The 18512-nt window shown below is 38.9% G+C and overlaps 1 protein-coding gene across 2 annotated transcripts in view; it reads right to left on the bottom strand.

Annotated features, from left to right (window-relative positions):
- Positions 1–7611: 7611 nt before the first annotated feature.
- Positions 7612–18512, bottom strand: part of PHF11 (PHD finger protein 11) — a 29729-nt gene continuing 18828 nt past the window's right edge. For both annotated transcript variants that reach the window (XM_027588626.2, XM_027588628.2), the window contains exons 4-11: positions 17976–18109; positions 14678–14721; positions 14416–14481; positions 12880–12929; positions 12107–12188; positions 11309–11434; positions 10210–10281; positions 7612–8493 (exon numbers count right to left, since the gene is read on the bottom strand). In XM_027588626.2, coding sequence (XP_027444427.1) covers positions 8327–8493; positions 10210–10281; positions 11309–11434; positions 12107–12188; positions 12880–12929; positions 14416–14481; positions 14678–14721; positions 17976–18109 — 741 coding nt within the window. In that variant the 3' untranslated portion in view covers positions 7612–8326. The remainder of the gene's footprint in view (positions 8494–10209; positions 10282–11308; positions 11435–12106; positions 12189–12879; positions 12930–14415; positions 14482–14677; positions 14722–17975; positions 18110–18512) is intronic.

The raw sequence follows: 18512 nt of genomic DNA, 5'->3' as shown, positions 1-18512 counted from the left end.
TATGTGCAGGGTTGTTTTTCCCCCTCAAAAATCAGTACCGTGCAGCCTTAAAAAGGAAGGAAGCTCTGGCCCGTGCTGCAGGCTGGATGAACCTTGAAGACATTGTGCTGAGTGAAGTACACCAGTCACAGAAGGACAGGTACTGAACGACCCAGCTACGCAAGGTATTCTCGGAGACAGAGAGCAGAATGCTAGTTGCCAGAGGTCGGAGGTAGAAGAGAGGACTGGAAGAGTTAGTGTTTAATGGATACAGAGATTTCGTTTTGCAAGACAGGAAGAGTTCTGGAGCTGGATGGTGGTGATGACTGCACAACAGTGTGAATGTTCTTCGTGCCGCTGAGCTGTGCACTTAAACGTGGTTAGCATGGTAAATTCTGTGTTATGTGCATTTTGCCCCAAATCAGTACTATGATTCTTAGCAGGTATCAGGCTAAAAACAGGTACCACAATGAACATGTCAGCTGTTTCTCAATTGTGTCCCCTCCCCCCAGGGAAATCCTATGGTTTTATTCCTACTGAAAGATAATACAGTTGAACTGTCATAGCAGAAAAGTGTTTCTGGATCCTTACACTTATAAATGAAGGGAAGGTTGTAGTCCCTGTCCTCAAAGAACATATAAGTTATTAGGAGAGAGGAGAGAGAAGTTTAGGAATTAACACAAAAACATATTTATAAACAACTTTTCATAATAGGCAGTTGAGAGAAAACTTAATAGGTTAATATGAAAAGCAGATGCTCCGAAGGTAATGTTTGTGCAGGGTAGGGAAAGATAATGTGTCCTTCTAGCTCATTCCAGAATAGCAGGTAAGTGGCACAAGCAGAAGCTTAGAGGTGGGGGCTGATGAGCCTTCCAGAACTTACCCTAAGCTAGTTTGGTTAGAATGGAGAACATAAGCCAGGGCCCATTAGAAGGAAACGTGGGCAAGGAGGGGTGTGTGTATGTGTGTATGTACGTGTGTGTACATTTATTTCCCATGGTGCCAGACATTGTGCCCTGTGCTTCGCATCATTTCTTTCTCATTGCCCACAAGGTAGGCAGGTGGATTAAATAATGTGATGGAAGTGTTTCAGTAGGAGGCGACATAGCAAGTACAGACCCGGGTCTATTTCGATAGTTTGCCTGATATTGACCTACTTTAAGACCAGCAGACAACATGCTGCTCCATGGTGCCAAGTTACCTACCAGGGTAGGAATGACAGATTAAATTTGAAGGTAAAGTGAGGGACACAGGGTTTCTTTTAAGTGACGTTAAAACTCAGATAAGCTTTGCTCTACGGGGTACTATCAGGGGAGGAAGTTGAAGTTCCAGTAATCAGCTAGACCAGGAGAACATTCAGTACATCTGGGATGGACACTTGGCTTCTGTAGTTTTGGGTTTTTTTTTTTTTTTTTACTTCCAGAATTATTTAAACATATATAAATTTACCATTTTAACCATTTTTAAGTGTACGGTTCGGTGTTTTTTAAAAATTGAAGTATAGTTGACATAAATCAGGTTTGCAACAGGTAATTCGACAACTGTGTGCATTATGAAATGCTCACCATGGGAAGTGTGGTTACCATCTATTATCACACAGTTATTACAATACTATTACTATATTCCCTCTGCTGTACTCATTATCCCCATAATTTACTTTATAACTGGAAGTTTATACCTCTTAATCCTTATCACCTGTTTTGCCTGTCTCCCACTCCCCTCCCCTCTGGCAACTAATTTGTTCTCCACGAGTCTGTTTCTCTTTTTCTGTTTCTCTTTTCTGTTATTGTTGTTTGTTCATTTTTTTTTTTTTTTTAGTTTCCACATAGAAGTGAAATCATGTGGTATTTCTCTTTCTCTGACTTATTCCACCTAGCATAATACCCTCTAGGTCCATCCATGTTGTTCCAAATTACAAGATTTCATTCTTTTTTATGGCTGAGTAATATTCCTGTGCGTGTGCGTGCACGCGCATATGTATTTATCTCCTTTATCCATTCATCTATTGATGGATACTTAGATTACCTTCATAGCTCAGCTGTTGTAAATAATGCTGCAATAAGCATAGGGGTGCATACATCTTTTGAAATTAGTGTTTTAGTTCTCCTTGGGTAAATACCCAGTAGTGGAATTACTGGATCATATGGTACTTTTATTTTTAGTTGTTGGAGGGACCGCCATACTGTTCTCCATAGTGGCTGCACCAGTTTACATTCCCACCGACAGTTCGTGAGGGTTCCTTTTTTTCCACATCCTCGCCAGCACTTGATATTTCTTGTCTTTTGGATTCTAGCCATTCTAACTGGTGTAAGGTGGTATCTCATTGTGGTTTTGATTTGAATTTCCCTGATGGCTAATGATTTTGAACAGTTTTTCATGTGTCTGTTAACCATTTGTATGTCTCCTTTGGAAAAGTGTCTATGCAGGTCCTCTGCCCATTTTTTCATCAGATTATTTGTCTTTTAGATGGTGTTATTTTGGATATTAACCCCTTATCAGAGATATAATTGGCAAATACCTTCTTCCAGTCAGTAGGTTGCCTTTTCATTTTGCTTTTGTTTCCCTTGCCTGAGGAGACACAGCCAGAAAAATAATGTCCCAGAGATTACTGCCTATGTTCTCTTCTAGTTTTATGGTTCCTGGTTTCACATTTAGGTCTTTAATCCATTTTGAGTTTACTTTTATGTAGTGAGAAAGTGGTCCAGTTTTATTCTCTATATTTAGGGTTTTCCCAACACCATTTATTGAAGAGCCTGTCTTTTCCCCATTGTATATTTTTGTCTCCTTTGTTGTAGATTGGCAGACCGTATAAGCATGGGTTTATTTCGGGGCTGTGAATTCCATTCCATCGACCTATATGTCTGTTTTTGTGCCAGTACTGTTTTGGTTATTGTAACTCTGGTGCTCGCTTTGGCAGCACATATACTAAAATTGATTATTGTAACTCTGTAGTATAGTTTGAAATCTGGGATTGTGCTACCTCCAGCTTTGTTCTTCCTCAAGATTGCTTTGGCTATTTGAGGTCTTTTGTGGTTCCATACACATTTTAGGATTGTTTGTTCTAGTTCTGTGAAAAATACTATTAGTATTTTGATTGGGATTGCATTAAATCTGTGGATTGCTTTGGGTAGTATGGATATTTTAACAATATTAATTTTTCCAGTGCATGAGCATGGTATATCTTGCCATTTATTTGTGTTGTCTTTGATTTCTTTATCAGTGTCTTAATAGTTTTTAGAGTATAGGTCTTCAACCTCTTGGTTAAATTTAGTCCTAAGTATTTTATTCTTTGTTATGCAATTACAAATGTTACTGTTTTTTTAATTTCCCTTTCTGCTCTTTTATTACTGAGTATATAGAAATGCAACAGATTTCTGTATACTGATTTTGCATCCCACAACTTTACTGAATTCATTTATTCTAATATTTTTTTGGTGGGGTCTTTAGGGTTTTCTCTACATAGTGCCGTGTCATCTGCAAATGGTGACAGTTTTACTTCCTCCTCACCAATTTAGACTTTTAAAAAATTTTTTAAATATCGGATTGCTATGGCAAGGACTTCTAGTACTATGTTGAATAATGGTCGTGAGAGTGGACATCCTTGTCTCGTTCCTGATCTTAGGGGAAAAGCTTTTAGTTTTTCACCGGAGTAGGATGTTAGCTGTGGGTTTGTCATATATGACCTTTATAATGTGGAGGTATATTACTTCTGTACCCACTTTGTTAAAAATCTTTATCATGAATGGATGTTGAATTTTCTCAGATGCTTTTTCTGCAGCTGTTGAAATGCTCGTGTGACTTTTATCCTTCATTTTGTTAATGTGTACCATGCTGATTAATTTGCACATATTGAACCATCCTTGCGTCCCTGGAATAAATCCCACTGGTTGTGGTGAATGATCCTTTTAATGTATTTTTTAATTTGATGTGCTAATATTTTGTTTGCATCTACATTTATCAGAGATACTGGCTTGTACTTTTCTTGTGGCATTTTTGTCTGATTTTGGTATTAGGGTAATGCTGGCCTCATAAAATGAGTTTGGAAGCTTTCCTTCCTCTATTTTTTTTTTTTTTTTGAATAGTTTAAAGATTGTCATTATCCCTTTTTTAAATGTTTGGTAGAATTTACCTGGGAGTCAGCTTGGTTCTGAACTTTTGTTTGTTGGTAATTTGTTGATTGCTGATTCAATTTCATTGCTATTAATTGGCCTGTTCAGATTTTCTATTTCTTCTTCATTCAGTCTGGGAAGATTTTATAGTTCTAGGAATTTATCCATTTCTTCTGGTTTGTCTAAGTTGTTGGCATATAACTTTTTGTAGAAATCTTTTTTTTTTTTGTATTTGTCATTTGTAACTTGTCCTTTCATTTATGATTTTGAGTTTTCTTTCTTGATGAGTCAGCTAAAGGTTTATCAGTTTTGTTTGCTTTTCAAAGAACCAGCTCTTAGTCTCATCGATCTTTATTTTAAAGATTTTATTTATTTATTTGACAGAGACAGACACAGCGAGAGAGGGAACACAAGCAGGGGGAGTGGGAGAGGGAGAGGCAGGCTTCCCGCCAAGCAGGGAGCCCGATGCGGGACTCGATCCCAGGACCCTGGGATCATGACCTGAGCCGAAGGCAGACGTTTAACGACTGAGCACCCAGGCGCCCCTCATCGATTTTTTTCTATTGTGTTTTTTTTTCTCTATTTATTCCTGCTCTGATCTTTATTATTTTCTTTCTTTTGCTAAGTTTGGACTTTGTTCTTCTTTTTCTGGCTCCATTAGATGTAGAGTTAAATTGTTTGAGATTTTTCTTGTTTCTTGAGGTAGGCCTGTATGGCTATAAACATCCTTCTTAGAAGTGCTTTTTCTGTGTCCCAAAGATTTTGAGTTGTCATGTTTCCATTTTCATTTGTCTCCAGGTATTTTTTTCTCTTTGATTTTTTTTGATGACACATTGGTTGTTTAGTAACATGTTATTTAGCCATGTTTGTGTTTCTTCTACTTTTCTTGTAATTGATTTCTAGTTTCATTTGGTTGGATAAGACAATTGATATAATTTCAGTCTTAAATTTATGAAGACTTGCTTTGTGGCCTGTTATGTGATCTTGAATGTGTATTCTGTTGTTTTACATGGAATGTACTATATATATATATCTCTGTTAAGTCCATCTGGTTTCATGTATCAAAGCCACGGTTTCCTTGCTGATTTTCTGTCTCAATGATCCATTGATATAAGTGGGGTGTTAAAGCCCCCTACTATTACTGTATTACTGTCAACTTTTCCCTTTATGTCTGTTAATATTTGCTTTATATGTTTAGGTGCTCCTGTGTTAGGTACATAAACTATATCCTCGTATAGGAGTGATCCCTTTATCTTTATGTAATGACCTTTTTTGGTCTCTTATTACAGTCTTTGTTTTAAAGTCCATTTTATCTGATACAAGTATACCTACCCTCGCCTTTTTTTTTTTTCCCACTTTCATTTGCAACATGTATATTTTCCTGTCCCTTCACCCTCTGTGTCTTTAGGTCTGAAGTGGGTCTTCTGTAGGCAGCACATAGATGGGCCCTTTTTCTAATCCAGTCAGTCACTCTATGTCTTTTGATTGGAGCATTTAGTGCATTTACATTTAAAGTAATTATTGATATGTATGTACTCACTGCCATTGTTAATGTTTTCTAGTTTTTGTAGTTCTGTTTTCTTCTCTTGCTCTTTTCCCTTGTGGTTTGATGGCTTTCTGTAGTGTCATACTCAGATTCCAGTCTCTTTACTTTTTCTGTATTTATTACAGGTTTTTGGTTTGTGTGTGGTTACCCTGGGGTTCATATGTGACATCGTATGTGTATAGCAGTCTATATTGAGTTGATGGTTAGTTAAGTTCAAACACATTGTAAAAGCACATTAAATTTTTATTCCCTCCTCTGTGTTTTATATGTCATATTTTACATGTTTTTGTTTTGTGTATCCCTTGGCTAATTTTTGTATATATAATTTAACCTCCCTACTAAGTTTGTAAGTGAACCACCCCACTGGGTGTGGCAGTGCAGGTGCCTGTGGGCCCATGGGTTGAATGGGCTGGTTCTGCAGGGGCAGGGCACATGATGCTGGCAAGGGAGATGGAGAGTGTCAGAACTGGCTCCTGACAGCATCTGGCTCTCTAGGGTGGGAGGCAAGAAGAATAGCACCGGCCAACACTTTCGTTCCCAGAGAACAAAAGTCTGCAGATCCCTGCTCCTCTGGTATACATCCTAAAGTTAGTCAATAAATCTTTACCTATATGCCAGGTGCTTTTCAAACTCCTGCAACTGTGCAGCGTCTTGGGCCGTTATTTAACATGCTGGCTATTTAAGGATGGCGACTCCATTTCCTATAGCTTTCCAGCTCTCCCTGAGTTCAGCCCCACTGGTTTTTAAAGCTCCCAGATTGAAGCCCTGCTGATTTTCAAAGCCAGATGTTTTAGGAACCTGCCTTCACAGTGTGGATCTCCAGGGCCGGGGTACCCAGTGTAGGGCCTGATACCCTCACTACTTTGTGCCTGCAATGTCCCTGCCATTTGTGGGGAGTCACCCCTGGGGTTTAGTTCCCAACTGTGTCTGTACCCCTTCTCGTGCGGCTGCCTCTCCAGGTCTAGCTGTGTAAGGCCTGTTGTGCCAGTCTTCGGGTGGCTTTCAGAGTGAGTTGCAGGACGTGTATTTGTTGCCTCACCACGGGGGAGGAGGTGAGTTTGGGATCTTTTCTACCCCACCATCTTCCTGGACTCCATCCTGTAGTTGCTTTTCAATTTAAAAAAAAATTTTTTTTTAAGGTTTTTATTTATTTGACAGAGTGCATAAGTAGGCCGAACAGCAGGCAGAGGGAGAGGGAGAAGCAAGCTCTCCGCTGAGCAGGGAGCCTGACGCGGGCCTCGATCCCAGGACCCTGAGATCATGACCTGAGCCGAAGGCAGCTACCCAGCTGACTGAGCCACTCAGACGCCCCCATCCTGTAGTTTCTTAAATGCCCAGGTAATTCTGATACGCAGCTGAATTTGAAAACCACCAGATAGAGATTTTTGTCCCGCAGGTCATCATGATTTCAGCTAGGGTTGCCATTAAAACAGGAATGGGCATGTTCCTTTTCACCTCTACCACATCCCTTCCACGGGTATTTTTTGAGTACTATTACATGCTAGACACCATGCTGGGGACTTGGATGAAACTCACTTTGAAATATAGCATTATTGCAGATCTCAGTAGTATGGTAAAAAATCAGAAATGTGAATGTGAGGTTTTCAGGGATCACACGTGGTGGTGCATAAAAATCCAAATTGTATATTGTTAGGTTGAGAAAAATCTTTTTTTTTCCCCTTAAGATTTTATTTATTTATTTTAGAGAGCAGGGAGAGGGACAAGCAGATTCTGTGCTCAGAGCAGAGCCTGACGTGGGACTCGGTCTCACAACCCTGAGATCATGACCTGACCTGAGCCGAAATCGGGAGTCAGTCATTTAACCAAGTGAGCCACCCCAGCGCCCCTGGTTTTTCATTCTGATGTTCTTATTCAAAGAGTTGTTATAATTTAAATATTTTGAAGATGATGTATGCCCATGTAATGACAGCGGCTGAAATTTAAAAAGCAGACTTCGTGATGACCAGTGAATTTGGTACAAGTGGAGTAAAAATACTCAAATTTATTATATCTCATTATAAGCTGGAACTAGTCTCAAAGGATAAGAACAGTTTATGCATTTATTTAACATTTATTGAGCGTGCTAGGTGCTGGGAATGCGTTGCTAGCAAAACACAGGAATAGTGAGTTTTTGCCCTCAGACAGCTTGTACCCTAACAGAATGATGTAAGATACAGTGGGTTACACTGGGAAGTGATGGGAAGGAAAAGTACTCCGATGAAATGAGTGGTAGAACTGGTATAGTGAGATCTGCAGGAGGAACAGGCAGAGAAAGGTAAAAGAGCAGTTAAGGCTTCACAGCAAGATGTGCAAAGGCCCTGGGGAGCCTTTACTTCCAGGAGCACCCTGTGTTACTGGAATCAATGTAGATCACTGGAGTGGGGGAAGGGGGGCGGAATGTACCAGCATGAAGCTACCAGAAGATTTTCAGTGCAGCGGGTGGGAGAGATGGGAGGTGTGATCCAGTTTACTCAAGTAGAATCTGAGAAACATTTTATTGGAGAGAAGTGAGATGATAGTAAGAGGGAGGCAGGATCAAATGAAATGTCAATCAGCAAGAACAGGTAAGAGTTGATAAGGATTGAAGCTTGAAGTCCAGAGAAACAGGAGAGGCCTAGTTCTAAACATGTGTGGCTTCCACAGGTCAGGTCTTCAGTTTGTAGCCTGCTTGCAACTGAGCCTCATTCCTGATTTAGGAAATGGTATCCTTAGAAGACACAGAAGATACTGAAGTAGAACTTGACATGTCTCTATCTCCTTGAAGAGAGCACACGGTTTGGTTTAAGTCCTTAAGTACCCCAATCTCGTCATTCAGTTGCTTCTGCCATTCTTCACATTGATGGATTTTCTTCTGTATTCCTATGATAAAAAGAAATTTCAGGTTAGTAGTTTTATAAACAATGTACTATTTCTGGCCTCTTTCACTTGCAAGTGCATAATAGACACTGCTGTGCCTCACATGAAAAGAAAATAGGGCCTTGTGAGCAGGAACTGGTTCCTCTTCTAATTCAGGATAGAATTCTAGTTTTTATCACATAAAGCCGGTCAGTACATCTTTAGAGCTTGAGTCCCTTTTGTATATCTTTGAGAACTCAGAAGCAGAGATTGTATAACCTTCATGCTGCACTATACACATTTGTTGAGAGATAAGTGGAGAGAGCATGTGGTTCGAATATCAAGGATAACGGCAAATCTTTCATAAAAATGCATCCAGTTTTTAATGTTACATAAAAGTTTTTGGTTTTATTTAGAAAAAGGAAGGCCTTTAATGTGGAAACATAGGAAGAAGATACTTTAATTAGGCTTTATAAATAACTATTACTCAGTGACAATGTTTTTTGAAAACTTCCAAGTTGAGTATTAAAACACAAACATATGATCTTTCTCTAGAATACCTGTAGTTAACTTTCTGGAACATTAGAACTGAGCAACTTTAATTAAACTACGCAAGTGAGTCTGTATCAGTAAGGATGTCAAGTTAGGCCTTTAAAGTTGGTTCTAATGCAATTTCAAATAGTGTCTCCTCTTGCTGCCCCACTCCCCCCAAGTACTACACTATAACGTCTATCTTCCCAACTAACCCTAACCCATGCACGGAGAGGAAACATGACTTTCATATGGAAGAAAAGTAACACAGATGAAAGTCCCCCACAAAATAAGGCTTTTTAGAAAAAGATTTTAAAGGCTGCTTTTAAAAAATAGGTGGATACTCGCATTAGCAGCGAGCATTCTCAAGAGACCATTAAAGGATAGGCTGATTATCTGAATGGAGCGTAGGACACTGTGGTTGTGCAACTGTAGGGGGAGCCGTTCACACCCAGTTCTGTGTCCCACTCTGGCTGGGATGTGCAGTACACAGCCTGTCCCGCTGAGTGGCAGGTTGATACAGATGAGTCTGGTCTGACTTCTGTAAGTGGAAATGTAGCCGGTTTTGAAAGCATCTTAAGGGTGGGAGGACCTACTCACTGAGTGGTTGAGGTACTATTAACATACAGTGTCCTATTAGTTTCGGGTGTACAATATAATGATTCAGCAAAACCTTTTTATAAAATAGCAACCATTAAGTCTCTGCCCCCACCAGGCTTGCTTCTTTTTCAAAAACGACTGTTTTTTCTTGCTCATCTTTAGAGTCAGTGAATTGCAACCCTCCTTCCCCCAGTTAGATTGAAGATTAATATTGGGAGAATGAAAATTTGTACACATCAAATGTCACAGCCTTGCCACCTCCCCAGCTCCTGCTGAGTCCTGAACATGGGGCCTAACGACCTCCCATTTTGCAATCATTTAAAAAAGTAGAAACAAAAAACCGAGTTTTTTTCTGATTACTGCGGTATTGGGTATATGTAGAAAATGTGGAAAATCTAATGCAGCACTGTCCGGCCCCCTACAGGTAACGACTGTTCCCATTTGGGTACGTTTTTTCTGTGTGTGTGAGGGCTCGTACTGCTTTGTGGTGGGTTTTTTCATTTAGTAAGATGATGAACATTCTTCTAAAATGATGTTTATCACCTGAATAGTATTATATTACTTCAGTGTATATATATATAAATTATGCTGCTCGGTTATAACTCATACCTGCTTGAAAATTTACAAATGTGTCTTCAAACAATTTACAGTCAAAAAGTGAAGTCTCGATTTCTTCATGGTCTGTAGGGAGAAACACATTTTCAGTTCTAATTTAAATAACTGATACAGGCAGAAACCCCTTACAAACTAACCCCAAATAAGGAATGGAAAATCACACAGAACAGTCTAGCACTGTGCAACTTCCGTCTCACATCGGAGGAGCGGCAGTGTCCCCGGGGACGTGGTGGAAATGCGAATGCGGGGCTCTGCTACCACATCAGAAGTTCCAGAGGTGAGGCCCGCTTACTAGTTCTGACAAGCCCTCTAGGAGCTCTGAGAGGCATGTTCAAGTTTGAGAAGTACTTAGTCTCAAGTAAAGAGGAAATGAATGAATGTAGTGAATGAATTTTTGGAAGTTTGCTCTTAATTTCACTTTTTGGTTTTGTCCTATAGAAAATAATCCCTTTCAAATAATCATAGACTTTACATTGGTGCCTACAATATAGACTGTCAGTCTTTTCCTTGCAAAATAACTGCATTTATCATAAAGTTTTTAAGCTCACAGTGTAGGGTCTAAGAAGGCTAAGTGGCTATATACTTGCATATACAAATGGAACTTTGGCTTCCCAAAGAGCTCTTTCTGAAAGGTCACATTAACTAGGTGCAACATCAAACAAAACATTCCTTTTTTCTTCTATAAGCTTTGAGTTGATATTACCAAAAAAAGACATAAGGAACAGAATTTGAGTCAAATCAAAACTGTAACATGATGCTATTCTCAGATGTTAGCAAAGAGCAGTGAGGGGGCAGATGTGTAACTGCCTGTGGTTCTGAGCGTCCATGTGCTGTCGGCTGTCACTCTCAGCTACGTGCGTCTGCAAAACCCATCACAACTTGCAGGGCCCCAGCCTGCTTTTCACTGAATCAGTTTGTGAATTACCCACATCCTGTTGATACATAGAAGACTAGAGACCTGGAACAGTGAATTGTATTAAAGAATGAGATAAGGAAAAGAAATTGCATAGAAAATGTGTACTTTTGGTTTGGTCTGTTTTAGAAGTAGGTTTGCGAGAAGTCTCTGCACATAGAAATGTTGCTATTTCAGTACCTGAATCAGAAGCAGTGTCACCCATGAGTCTTTCTTGAATCAAATGAAGTTTGTCTAATATTTCTTCAAATAAATCATTAAGAAGCCCTGCTTCCTTACATTTCTTAAGAAAACCAGTCTTCACAGCTGCATGTAAGAATAAGAAAAACATTTTAGGAAATGATCTAGAGCAGCTCTCATAAATCCCTTTATGGTCATTTCTTCAGACCATGCCTAGTGGTGGATGAGCACAGTCAATAGGATAATAAATACAGCACCTTTATCTTTTATTGTAATTTCATCATACCTCATGTTTTCCTCACTGAAACAATGTTACAAAAAGTGAAAAGAAAAACTTCCCTGCTTAGACTAATTATCTGAATCAAGAAGACTTTCTAAAATTTAGCTGCAGATCTTTGAGATAATAGCTCCCATCATTTTTTCTGTCACAGTTACTGTGTGTCATTATGGAATGTCTGTTTCCCTGACAGAAAGCTACAGTGACTGGCTTCAGCTTCCTGGACCCCTTCCTGGGGTCACAGTACAAGAGGTAGCACAGGACTGGATTCTGAGCTTAGGTAACCCTGGCTTCTAGACCAGGAAGTGTATCCTTTCTTTCTTAATACCAAAGAACAATGGACCATCCCCATCTAAATTACTTTGACCTGGGGCTATGAGAGAGTAGATAATTATGATAAAAGCTTTCTTTTCTTACAATTACTATAAGTCTAGAAGAATAAAGTGGGATCCAACTTTGAAGTAAATGGGTTATTTTTATAAGTACTGTAAGTCATATTTGATACAAAATTTATAGCAAACCTGTGTGTCTGCCTTCCTCTTCCTTCATGAATCTATCGAGTGTCAACGTTTCAGGTCTATCGGGTGTCAACGTTTCAGGTGGCTAGAGGGAGAGAAAAATTAAGATTACATTGATTTACTGTTGCCATTTAATATTGTGTAAAATGAAAACTAATCTTTTGCATACAATTCAATGATATGCCTGTGGTGAAAAATCATGCCCCATATTCATTGGTAGTTTACATGTAAACATCAAATCATTTTTGTATAACAAAACATCAAGAAGTGTGGCAAGCTCCTCTTGTATAAACAGCAAGAGGGGAAGGTTGCTGGCTCATATTAATTTAGCTCATACGAATATTAATTTAGCTCATATGAGTGGATGTGTAAAAAACGGTTTCAAATCCCCAAAACATTTCATACACTTTGCACATAATAGTAATGCAGAAAATTATGATAATCACAAATCAGGTCAAGTGTGGATCATGCAGCTGAGAAATACTTGGTTAGGTAAGGATGTTTTACTGCACCTCTGCCCATTTTAAGACTATAAGCACACTGTGGGCTCTGATACTTTCACTGATGTGGTACCAGGATGTGTGTTATCAGAGCCATAGGACTGTCACCTCCTGAAGGGCACGTGCTGGGATACCCAACACATCCAACTTTTACATTCAGCTCATTATGGTTCTGTTACCATTTCACCGGATATGTGAATGGTTAAAATAAGGAAGAAACTGTGTGAAGAAACTGAAAGCTATAATAAAATGAAGTCATTTTATTATACAACATACATGAATGTCTTTTGAGAGACATTTCTTCCTTCCTCTTTTTCTTTTCAGTCCTGAAAAATCAATTGAAAATATAAATCATGTAGAAACCAGAATCCATAAAGGAAAAGACTGATGCTTGACTACATAAAATAGAAAACTCTTATATACTAAAAGTTATTACAAAGTCAAAAGATATGGCAAACTTAACACTAAATGTTTGCAACACATATGATAAAGCACCAATTTTCAAAATATAAAAATCTTATAAATATAAAACAAATGAATAGAAAAATAGGCCAATGGGGAACCCTCTAGGAAGAGTTCATTAAATAGAAAAACAGACTGTGTCACAGGAAAACAGATGTATAGATCAAAAGGGGAATACACTCAATTTTACTCATAAGTAAAGACATGCAAAATAATTTTCCACCTATCAGACTGACAAAGATGAAAGTGTTTGTTTAATATATTTGCAAGGATTGGGGTAATTGTGTACTGCTGGTGCCTCTTTGGAAGAGAATTAGCCAGTTGTTATCACAGTCTCACTGTTTATACTTTTTGACCCAGCAATCTACACAAAGTTTTCCAAATGGTACAGTTGCATAAAGGCACAAAGATGAATGGAGAAAAATGTTAACTACACTATTTGATGTGATAGAAAAAAAAAGGAAATAACCTCAGTGTCCATCATGCGGAGACTAGTTCAGTTATAATTCAGCTATACAACTGAATAATAATACACACAGTTGAATATTATGCAGCCTTTCAAAAATGAGGTAGATCCATTTGTATAGATATAGAAGGATGTCTGAGTGAAAACAAAATATAGTATGTACAGGAAATTTTTAGAAGAATTCAAATGAAACTGATAGTTTCTTCTGGGGAGAGGATTCATAACTGTGTTATAATCTGCTTTTAAAAACTAATACATTAAAAAAACATTTTAAATATTGGGGCGCCTGGGTGGCTCCGTTGGTTGAGCATCTGACTCTTGGCTTGGGTCATGAGATTGAGCCCCGTGTCTGGCTTCATGCTGCGTGTGGGGCCTGCTTGAGATTCTCTCTCTCCCTCTGCCCCTCCCCACCCCCTACTGCTCGTGCACGCTCTTAAAAAAGAAATTAAAAAATTAAGACTACATTGTTACCTTTCCCTATTAGTAAACACTGATCGAAACTATATTTTTTATAATCCTGATAAAAGGGTATTGACTGAAAAATGAGGGTAACAATACTGTTTAGAGAGTGTTGTTTACCACCAAAAAATGCAGTTGGCATGATGTGGAACTAAGTTTTTTCCAAAGAGGTCCTGACTGGTCCACAGTGAGCATTCCAGATTTCGTGCTGGTGAGACACTGCTGTTCAGGCAGCATACAGAGGCCATTCATGAGTGAATGTACAGCCCGTGACTCCAGTTAGCCAGGGCCCAGTTTTCCTTAATTATAACTGAAATGCTAATCATGCATTCTTAGGAAATTTTAGGGAATGTGCAGCAATTTATCAATTTTATAACTACTGATATTTTAGAAGAGAAGCAGTTGCAAAAGTCAAAGGTTTTTACCACGTCCTTGTTTGGCCCTCTGACTGTAGTGAGGATGGGAGGTACCAGACGTTCCTGGGAGTGGGTCTAGTTTGCAAAGAAGAAAGTTAGTCCATTATACTGCACACTGCACAAAGAAACTGGCAATTTTTTAAGTATTAAAAACTTAACTCAAAAATTTGTATTTAATTCAGTGAGGCTAGTAAATCAGGATATTCCACGTCTTAGCCTCATTAGGCTATACCTTTCTTTAAACCCACAGTACTAAATTTTAGAGACTTACCATTATGAGCGTCGGTCAATGGAGCATGTTGTTTGCAAAACACTCTGAAACATGCAATTTCAAAGAATTGTTAAATATTTTTACTTACACTTCTGAAATATTCCTATTTTCTTATGATTTAAAAAGGAACTAGTCTAATTTTCATGATGGCCTTACCCTAAATATTTGTAAAAGAAAAATGCTGTCCAAACCTGTGTAAGTTACTGACCCTCATCACGTGCGGACGGAGCCTCTGTCAGATGTCTTTTGTGCTCTCAGCCCTCAAGTTGGTACGCTCTCCGAAGGAGTGCGTGTGAAACATTTTGAACAATGGTAAGTAACTCATACATCGTGGTCAGTGGGATTTTACTGTATAAAGAAAGATATCTAAAGATACAACATCTAAGACAAATTTTCATCTGACTACACAAAGTTCTACTGATTTTCAACAATAAATAGCACAAAATTGCATGCATGAATTTTGGGGAAAGTCGTTTTCTAACTCAGCAGTTATCTCCCCCCAGACTTTAGAGTTGAACTGCATGAATCTAGAACGGATCGATGCCCTAGAAGAGAAGCAAGCAGCACAGCAGGCTATGAAGAAGAAATGGAGTAAATGAATTTTGAGGAGCTGCTCAGGTCCCCTATCTTCCCCAGGCTCTATCCTCAGCCCCCAGCTACAGTTCCCTTCCTTTCCTTAAGGTGCTGACCCTCAGGAGGCAGGCTCCTTCTTGCCTGTGGGAACATATGAATTCTTCCTGTTTTACACCAATTTCTGCCTTTTACATGCAATCTTCCTAGCAACCCATCTCCTGCCCCAAGCAAAATTAATCTCACCCATTGGATTCCAGTATCTGCACACTTCTTTTCCAGGCACTTACATTTTTTTATTATGGAAAATTCGAACAGATCTAAAAGTGAAGAGATGATAAGCCCCATAGCCCCCCACCCATCACTCAATTTCAACAATTATCAACTCAAGGCCAAGCCAGTTTCATGCAAATCCCTTCCTGCTCCCATCATGCCACGTGCTTCTATTTGTTCTGGCCTCTGGTCCTTCCAGCGAGGTGCTAGGTTCTCTTAGATTTAGCCCATGTCCTATTCCTCTTTATATTCTTACTGCACCTAGCAAGAGACCTTGTGTATGATAGGCACTCTAACAACTGAATATTTAAATTAAAAAGTACATAGAAGTTCACCTGATACATGATAATGACAAAAATGATTATTTTCATTGAGTCTCTATTCCTTGGGTCTACTAACACAAGACCAGTATTTTTGCAGTTTAAGATATAACAGGAATCGACTCCTTTTTGTTCAGTCTTGTAGCTCTGCTAGTAACAGTGTGTCTAGTGGGTGCGTGAGGTCATTATGGAAGTCATAATGAACTCTTTGGGAAGGTAAAAAAAAAAAAATACAATCTGAGTTTCTGAGCAAATCAAATATAAAAAGTATGGTACAAAATTAGTATGATTTACACATTCCTTTTTAGACTCAAGCAATAAAATACCTATGGAACTTGCTCAAAATCAGATGTAAAATTATTTAACAAATTCCTTTTAATAATATGCTTGCCCATACTGTTTTAGAATATAGGCCCCTAAGCTTGAAGAGGATGTGGTGAAGAGCAAGAACTCCAAAGCCCTAAAGCCCAGCTCTGCCACTCACCAGCTGTGTGACCTAGGGACAAATGACTAAGTCTCACAGGGCCTCAGTGTCTGCATCTGTAAAGTGGGGATAAATATCTACCTCACTGGGTTGTTATGAGGATTATATGTGTTAACATTTGTAAAGTAGTTGGAAGTATTTCTGGCACAAAGTAAGTGATTATTTAGATAAAATAAAACAACATAGTGCCTGAAACACTTTGATGAAACTGGGGGTGTGTGCCCAAAGGGGGGAAAAAATCTAGCCTCCAAATGCAATTTTAAAATATTTAGGATCTCACAAAAATCGTATTAAAAAGATAATGCTCTCATTCAAAATATTGTGAATAAAAATATTTCAACTGAAATTTAAAATATTCCATCAGAATGTATGCACATACCCCAAAGAAGTGAAAAGTATCTGCCTAGCTCTTCAACTTCAGACCATCATTTTCTTTTATATTCCATTTCATAACTTTAAGAAAGGTCAAAACTTCTTCTAGATATCTTTTTAACTTTATAATTTATTTTATTAAAGATTTATTTATTTATTTGACAGATAGCACAAGCAGGGGGAGAGGCACAGGGAGAGGGAGAAGCAGAGTCCCCACTGAGCAGGGAGCCCGATGCGGGGCTCATTCCCAGGACCCTAGGATCATGACCTGAGCTGAAGGCAAATGCTCAACCAACTGCACCACCCAGGTGCCCCTATATGACATGTTTTAGACTGCATCCACATACCAAAAAACTGAACATGACTTGAATCAATTCAGTTAACAACTGGCTTACTGATTTCGTTTGACTAAATTGTCTATTTAACTGAACTGCAACCTTTCGTCAGAAGGAAGATCAGGTTTCTTCCTGGATAAAACAAATACAATTCTGTTGGACTTGAAATATGCCTTACTGGGTCAAAATTAACATTAAAGAATTACTGAAAGAGGGAAGCAAGATTTTAAAAGCCAAAGGCAATTCAAACAGGATTAATTTCTTTCTTCAAGAACTTAATGACTGATTACTATATTTGCTGCATAGTTTATCATTTTTAAAAGCTCTTTATAGGTAAGATGGTGGTGAGAGTGGTGGGAAAAGACATTCATTCAGCAGACAAGATGAATAAACCATGGACTTGTGGCTCACAAGGCTCCTGTTTGCAGGGGAGAGCAATAGTGAACTGGTTCTAGGTCCTGTGACCACCCATTAGGTCACACATGCCAGTATGGCAACCAGTGCTTTCTACTGGGAAAGAAGGCATTTAGGAAGATTAAAACCAAAACCAACTCTGCTCATTTTCTTTCTATAATACTGAGGGAAGATATTGTGAAGTCAGGTTCCCAACTGCCCATCCCCCAAACCACGTTCTTACTTGGAAACCATTTGCATAAAATTATCTTTAAAAACCTCTTTCTTGGGGTGCCAGTGTGGCTCAGTTGGTTAAGCATCTGCTCAGGTCATGATCCCAGAGTCATGGGATCAAGCCCCTGCATTGGGTTCCCTGCTCGGCGGGGAGCCTGCTTCTCCCCCACCCTCTGCCTGCCGCTCCCCCTGCTTGTGCTCTGTCAAATAAGTAAAATCTTAAAAAAAAACAAAAACAAAAAACTCTTTGTCTTAATCTAACCATTCCTTACTCCATTCCCCCAAATGTAGCTTTAAAACTGTTTAATTATACATACTTATAAATTCCTCGAGATCCATCAATTTGTAGAACTGCGTGGTCATTCTTGGCACAGAAAAAGTGGTAAGTCTTGCTACAGGCTTTTAAATCACATCCCACGGTGGCTCCTTTTTTACTACAAAATGAACATTTCTACAGAAGAATAAATTTTACTGAGTAAGCACCTGTTTTTCATAATCTTTGTTAAAATTTAAAGTTAAAGACATCATTAAATGTTATTTTTAAGTCTGCAGCCCTAACGTCCTCAGCCACAAATGTTAGGTATTTACATCTGGCTGCTCATTTTGAGATTTCAGCAAAACTTCTGCTAATTAAAGTACTTGGTTGGCACTGACCTGTAATGATCTGACTAAAAGTAGAAAACCCTTTTTGTTTTAAAACAAACAAAACCTTTCTCTTTTTACAAGAGATTTCTAAAAAGAGATTTGTCCTGCACCAGGCAAGGGGTCCTGTTAGGGACACTGGGGCCCATGGTGAGGGTGGTTTCTGATGGTACCACTGAGAGCTGTGTGATCCAGCAGTCTCTCCCCTCTCT

The sequence above is a fragment of the Zalophus californianus genome, chromosome 3 (assembly GCF_009762305.2).
Source record: "Zalophus californianus isolate mZalCal1 chromosome 3, mZalCal1.pri.v2, whole genome shotgun sequence".
Lineage (NCBI taxonomy): Eukaryota > Metazoa > Chordata > Mammalia > Carnivora > Otariidae > Zalophus > Zalophus californianus.
This window is presented reverse-complemented; position numbering and strand designations above follow the sequence as displayed.